Below are 7,500 nucleotides of genomic sequence, written 5' to 3' on the forward strand. Positions count from 1 at the left end.
ACGTGTGTGTGTCTCCGCACACACAAGTGTGTGTGTCATCACATCTGACTGCATTAACCCCTATAGCCCTCTGCGGAACTGATGTGTGTAATGGGGTTTCACCGCGCCCTGTCTGAGACCCCAACACGCCTCGAACATGGCTCTAACACGGCTCTAATATGGCTCTGACGTGACGGGAACACAGCTGGAACACACGCTCTCTCACGCTGACTGCGGTCTAGTTCACACATACACACACACACACACACACACACACACACGCACGCACGCTGTCTCTCACGCTGATGCAGGTTAGTTCACACACACACACACACACACACCACACACACACACACACACACACACACACACACACACACACACACACTGTCTCTCACGCTGATGCGGTCCAGATGGCTGCTTTCATCTGAGACACGCATGTCAGAGAGACAGAGGGATGGGTGAGGGAAGAGTCTCCTACTGGGAGAGAGGGAGGGAGGGAGGGAGGGAGGGAGGGAGAGAGAGAGGGAGGGGACTAGGGAAGAGATAGAGAGATAATGAAAAAGAGAGAGACGGTCAGAAATGAGGTAGTTTGTTTCGCCTCAGCATGGGGCTCTGTGTGTGTGTGTGTGTGTGTGTGTGTGTGTGTGTGTGTGTGTGTGTGTGCGTGTGTGTGTGTGTGTGTGTGTGTGTGTGTGTGGGTGTTAGCTCTGATTTGATTGGTGGTTTGACTTGGCTCCGAGACGTGTTCAGAATCAGTAAGGTTGTGTTGGGCGACACGCCAGCCTTCACTAAGATTTGCAGCATTTCTTAACGCTTCGCAGCACTTCACAGTGTTACGGAAGCTCTCAGACCCTACCGTTACCTAGCTACCTGTCAACTGACAGCTGTGTGTGTGTGTGTGTGTGTGTGTGTGTATATATATTTTTAAATATATATATAAAAAGAAAGACAGACAGAAAACAGAAAGAAAAGAGAGATTTTTTCTAAACAGTGCGTGCGACATGCGCATCACTCAGAGTTAACAGAGTCAACTTTATCTAGAGAGAAATGGAGGTGCTGTCGGTGTGGTGGCACCTCTCTAGTGATGTTTTAATCACCGACGTCACCACTCAGACAGCACCTCTCTAGTGATGTTTTAATCACCGACGTCACCACTCAGACAGCACCTCTCTAGTGATGTTTTAATCACCGATGTCACCACTCAGACAGCACCTCTCTAGTGATGTTTTAATCACCGATGTCACCACTCAGACAGCACCTCTCTACTGATGTTTTAATCACCGATGTCACCACTCAGACAGCACCCCTCTAGTGATGTTTCAATCACCGACGTCACCACTCAGACAGCACCTCTCTAGTGATGTTTTAATCACCGATGTCACCACTCAGACAGCACCTCTCTAGTATAGAGAGAGAGAATAAAGAAAGAAAGAGAGAGAGAATAAAGAAATAGAGAGAATAAAGAAATAGAGAGAATAAAGAAAGTGACAGAAGAGAGAGAATATTTATAGAAAGAGAGAGAATATAGAAAGAGAGAAAATATAGAAAGAGAGAGAATAAAGAAAGATAAAGAATAGAGAAAGAGAGAGAATAAAGAAAGATAAAGAATAGAGAAAGAGAGAGAATAAAGAAAGATAAAGAATAGAGAAAGAGAGAGAATAAAGAAAGAGAGAGAATAAAGAAAGATAGAGAATAGAGAAAGAGAGAGAATAGAGAAAGAGAGAGAATAAAGAAAGAGAAAGAATAGAGAAAGCAAGAGAATAGAGAAAGCAAGAGAATAGAGAAAGAGAGAGAATAAAGAAAGAGAGAGAATAGAGAAAGAGAGAGAGAATAGAGAGAGAGAATAGAGAAAGAGAGAGAATAGAGAAAGAGAGAGAGAATAGAGAGAGAGAATAGAGAAAGAGAGAGAATAGAGAAAGAGAGAGAGAATAGAGAGAGATAATAGAGAAAGAGAAAGAATAGAGAAAGAGAGAGAATTAAGAAAGAAAGAGAGAGAGAATGAAGAAAGTGACAGAATAAAGAAAGAGAGACAGAATAAAGAGAGAGAGACATGCCGGGGCGGGGAGAGAGAGAGAGAGGAAGAGGGAGGGGTGTGGGGTTTCTGGGTCAGAGGTCACACACACACAAGCGCACGCACGCAGACACACACACACACACACACACACAAATACAGTTAGGTCCATATATATTTGGAGTTTACCAAAATATTCAAGTTACAGTGATATAATGAATGTGGGCTTAAAGTGCAGACTCTCAGCTTAAATATGATTGTATTCACATCGAAATTGGAGGAAGGGTTTGGGAATTACAGCTCTTTAATATGTGCCCCCCTCTTTTTCAAGGGACCAAAAGTAATTGGCCAATTGACTCAACAGCTGTTTCATGGGCAGATGTGGGCTATTCCTTCGTTATTTCTTCATCAGTTAAGCAGGTAAACGGTCTGAGTGGCATTTGAGTGGCATCTGCTGCTGTGAACACACCACATGTGGTCAAAGTATCTGTCAATGCAAGTGAAACAGGAAACGTAAGAAACTTAAGCCCAGCTCACATCTAGGATTCGCTACACAATGGGTCAGTTTTAGAACGTTGCAGGGAAAAAACTCGGCAGACATTCCAAAGAATCTGGATGTTCTGCTGAGAAGTCGAATCGCTGGCGACGCCTTGCAACTGCCACCGCAGGGCCGTTGCAGGGTAATTCGGACCGCTGCAACTCAAGGTGTGTTGCATTGTGGGGCGGCTGAGGCGCAGGAGGTAGAGCCGCCGTCTAATGATCGCATGGTTGGCAGAACGGTGGTTCGAGCCCCGGCTGGCCACATGTCGAAGTGTCCTTGGGCAAGACACTGAACCCCAAATTGCTCCCAGTGAGCGGGCCGGTGCCTTGCATGGTAGCTTGCCGCCATTGGTGTGTGAATGTGTGTGTGAATGGGTGAATGAGAGGCCGTTGTAAAGCGCTTTGGATAAAGGCGCTATATAAGTGCAGTCCATTGTGAATCCTAGATCTGAACTGGGCTTTAGGCTGCAATAATAAACCCCCAAAAATAATCAGAGAGATTCTGAGAAAAAAAAGAACACAGTGATGAGCTCTGGCACCACAAAAAGGTCTGGATGTCTACGGAAGACAACAGCAGTGGATGATCCTACCATGCAGGATCCTTTACATGGTAAAGAAAAACCCCTTCACAACATCCAGCCAACTTGAACAACAGTCTCTCCAGGAGGTAGGCATATCATTATCGAAGTCTACCGTAAAGAGAAGACTTCACAAGAGAAAATACAGAGGGTTCACCACAATGTGCAAGCCATTCATAAGCCTCAAGAATAGAAAGGCCAGATTAGACTGCCAAAAAACATCTAAAAAAGCCAGCCCAGTTCTGGAACAGCATTCTTTGGACAGATGAAACTAAGATCAACCTGTACCAGAATGATGGTAAGAAAAAAGTATGGAGAAGGCTTGGAACGGCACATGATCCAAAGCATACCACATCATCTGTAAAACAGTGTGATGGCTGATGGCATTGGCATGCATGGCTTCCAATGGCACTGGTTCACTAGTGTTTATTGATGTGACAGAAGACAGAAGCAGACGGATGAATGAAGTTTATTGGATGGCGCTTCACAGTACAATGGACAATGGACAATGACCCAAAACATACTGCAAAAGCAACCCATGAGGTTTTTAAAACAAAGAAGTGGAATATTCTGCAATGGCCGAGTCAATCGACAATCATCAATGATCTCAACCCGGTCGAGCATGCATTTCACTTGCTGAAGACAAAACTAAAGGCAGAAAGACCCACGAACAAACAACTGAAGACAGCTGCAGTAAAACCCTGAAGCATCACAAAGGAGGAAACCCAGCATTTGGTGATGTCCATGGGTTTCAGACTTCAGGATTCTCGACAAAGTATTAAAAATGAAAATTTCACTTAAGAATATGTTCATTTGCCCAATTACGTTTGAGCCCCTTAAAATAGGGGACTGTGTGTAAAAAGGTTTGCAATTCCTATACGTTTCATACAATATTTTTGTTCAACCCCTTGAATTAAAGCTGAAAGCCTGCACTTCAACAGCATCTCAGTTGTTTAATTTCAAATCCATTGTTGCGGTGTACAGAGACAGAATTATGGAAATTGTGTCACTGTCCAGAACATTTACGGACCTAACTGTATATACATACACACACACAGAAACATATATATATATATACACACACACACACACACACACATACATACACACACACCCACAAACATATATATATACACACACACACACGGGCTGGGCGTACAAACAAATGCACACACGCGCGCACGCACACACACACACACACACAAACACATGTTTGTGCGTGTGTTTGTGTGTGTGCGCGCGTGTGTCCATTTGTGTGTGCATATTATACACACACACACACACACACAGTACAGACCTGTGTCCTAGTTGTCGACACACCACCTCTGCGTCGCGGTCGGTCCAGCCGTCGTCACACACCGTCCCCCACTGGCCCGACAGGAAGAGCTCCACACGGCCCTCCTGGGGGGTCTCACCCCCCACCAGCCGCACGGGCACACCTGCACACACACACACACACACACACACACACACACAGTTATAAACACACACACACACACACACAGTTATAAACACACACACACACCTGAGAGACAGGTCTTACACACACACACACAGTTATAAACACACACACCTGAGAGACAGGTCTTACACACACACACACACAGTTATAAAATACATTTGATAGACAGGTCTCACATACACACACACACACAGTTATAAACACACACCTGAGAGACAGGTCTCGCACACACACACACACACACACACACACACACTCACACACACAGTTATAAAATACACTTGAGAGACAGGTCTCGCACACACACACACACGCGCACACACACGCGCACACACACACACACACACACACACACACACACACACACACACACACACACACAGTTATAAAATACACTTGAGAGACAGGTCTCGCACACACACACACACGCACACACACACACACACACACACACACACACACACACACACACACACAGTTATAAAATACACCTGAGAGACCGGTCTCACACACACACTCCTTAGCTTAGCTAGTGTGGTGGGTAAGCTGAGTGGGGTGAGGAGAGAGAGATGTGGTCATGTTTCACAGAGGAAGAGGAGAAGAACACCTGTCTCCCCTCACACACATAACTCTAGCCTGTGTGTGTGTGTGTGTGTGCGTGTGTGCGTGCATGTGTGTACAGTGTGTGTGTGTGTCTGTGCGCGTGCGCGCGTGTGCGTGCGTTGAAGGGAGGGGAAGAGGGCACAGTGGCACAGCAGGGAAAACACTTAGCCTCCGCCGCAATGAAAAGCTCATTCTTCATCACGTCCCCACCTCCCTCCCTCCCTCCCTCCCTCTCTCTCTGTGTCTCTCTCTCTCTCTCTCTCTCTCCCTGCCTCCCTCCCTCTCTCTCTCTCCATCTCGTCTGGGAAAAGACTTGTTTGCCCAGAGATCGCTAATCGAATCAGTCTGAGGATTCTGTAAACTGAGTAAAACAGATCTATCATCGAGGTTCTCAGTTCACACACACACACACACACACACACACACACACACACACACTCTCATACACACACACACACACACACACACACTCACACACACACGTAATGTCTGTCAGGTAGTAGTGTGTGTTTCAGGTTAAGAGTTTCTCCCTGGGATATTGTTCACTGTGATGTGGATCAGACTGTCTGTCTTTCAGGTTACACCTCGGTAGATCTGCTACATTAATGAACATACTATAAAACTGTGTGTGTGTGTGTGTGTGTGTGTGTGTGTGTGCGTGTGTGTGCGTGTGTGTGTGTGTGTATTTTATGAGCAGTTGTTTCCACATGGGTGTACTAAAAGTTTTATGATCTTATCACGATCATGCTATTGTTAATCTGAAGCGGTGTTGCAGACAGGGTGTGTGGGTGTGTAGGGGGGAGATTAGGGGGAGACAGGGTGTGTGTGTGTGTGTGTGTGTGTGTGTGGGGGGGGGGGGGGGTGTTAGGGGGAGGGAGGGGGGGGGGGAGGGAATTAAATGTGCGAATGTTTACTTGGTTTTGACTCTTGAGGAAAGCCTTCAAGCCTTAAAGCTCCTTGTTTGGAAACACAAACATTATCCCTGATCGCTCACACGCACAAACACACACACACACACACACACGCACACACACACACACACACACACACCTCCCCAATGGGAAGAGCTCTCAAACGCTTACATCCACAAACACAGAGGGAGGGCTTCAGTTGTGTGTGTGCGCGAGCGCTGCTTCAAAGCACCGCCTGGCTTTAACTCTTGTCCAAAAGCAACATGAACCAAATCTGTCACACACACACACACACACACACACAACACACACACACACACACACACACACAATACTTAGCAATGACATCATGCCTGAGAGCCTATAGAGCAAGAGTGTCAAACCCTGGTCAGACACTTAATCCTTTCTAATGAAATAGCTATTTCAGTCAGAGGTGCGACCGTCGAACCCTTCCCCCATGTCCCTCAGTGAGACATGCGACAGTCAGACCCTTCCCCCATGTCTCTCAGTCAGAGGTGCGACAGTCAAACCCTTCCCCCATGTCTCTCAGTCAGAGGTGCGACAGTCAAACCCTTCCCCCATGTCTCTCAGAGAGAGGTACGACGGTCAAACCCTTCCCCCATGTCTCTATCTATGATAGATAGATAGATAGATAGATAGATAGATAGATAGATAGATAGATAGATAGATAGATAGATAGATAGATAGATGAGGGGTGCGGCAGTCAAACCCTTCCCCGCGTGTTTTAACGAGCCGGAGCGACCTTCAAACCCTTCCCCGCGTCTCTCATTAGCAGGGCTTAGGGGTACGTGTGGTTCGCGTTAAAAGCTGGTGTGGCGCATTGCCAGTCGGCTACAGCCAGACAGAGATCTCATCTGGATGCGTGGGTGGGTGAGAAAGGGGGGAGGGAGGGAGGGGTGAGGGAGGGAGGGGTGAGAGAGGGATGAGGACATTCTGACGACAGGTTAAACCATCATGTTGTTTTTATTAGAGGCCGTCCCCGCAGCTTAAGGCCTGATAAGTTGAGTGGCAGCTGTGCCTATTAAAGCCAGCATGCGTCACATCACATCTAGGAGCTCGTGCTCTGGGATCGTTTGATCTCCCCTGCGAGGCCTAATTAAGCGGGACAGCAGGTTACCGGAGGGAGTTGGCAGAGATCTGGGGGTCAGGAGACCCTGGTCAGGTGACCCCCCCCCCCCCCCTCGCCGCAATCACCAGCCTTCACCGTTCAGGGAGACAACACAACTAGCAATGATCTGCTATGGTATGACAGAATGTCTCTATCTATCTATCCGTTCCCTTCTCTCTCTCTCTCTCTCTCTCTCTCTCTCTCTCTCTCTCTCTCTCTCTCTCTCTCTCTCTCTCTCTCTTCCCCCCCCCCACCCCGCCTCTCCTCAGTCCTTCTCAGACTCA

The 7,500-nt window shown here is 47.1% G+C and overlaps 1 protein-coding gene across 1 annotated transcript in view; it reads right to left on the bottom strand.

The window, feature by feature from the left end:
- The window catches only part of prss12 (serine protease 12), a gene marked incomplete at both ends in the record, with an annotated part of 40,504 nt that overhangs the window by 19,207 nt on the left and 13,797 nt on the right, over positions 1 to 7,500 (bottom strand). Inside the window, one exon of the mRNA XM_080534819.1 lies at positions 4,409 to 4,550. Within this exon, the coding sequence (XP_080390945.1) occupies positions 4,409 to 4,550 (142 nt within the window). The remainder of the gene's footprint in view (positions 1 to 4,408; positions 4,551 to 7,500) is intronic.

The sequence above is a fragment of the Nansenia antarctica genome (assembly GCF_963989245.1).
Source record: "Nansenia antarctica genome assembly, chromosome: 6".
In the NCBI taxonomy this organism is placed as follows: Eukaryota; Metazoa; Chordata; class Actinopteri; order Argentiniformes; family Microstomatidae; genus Nansenia; species Nansenia antarctica.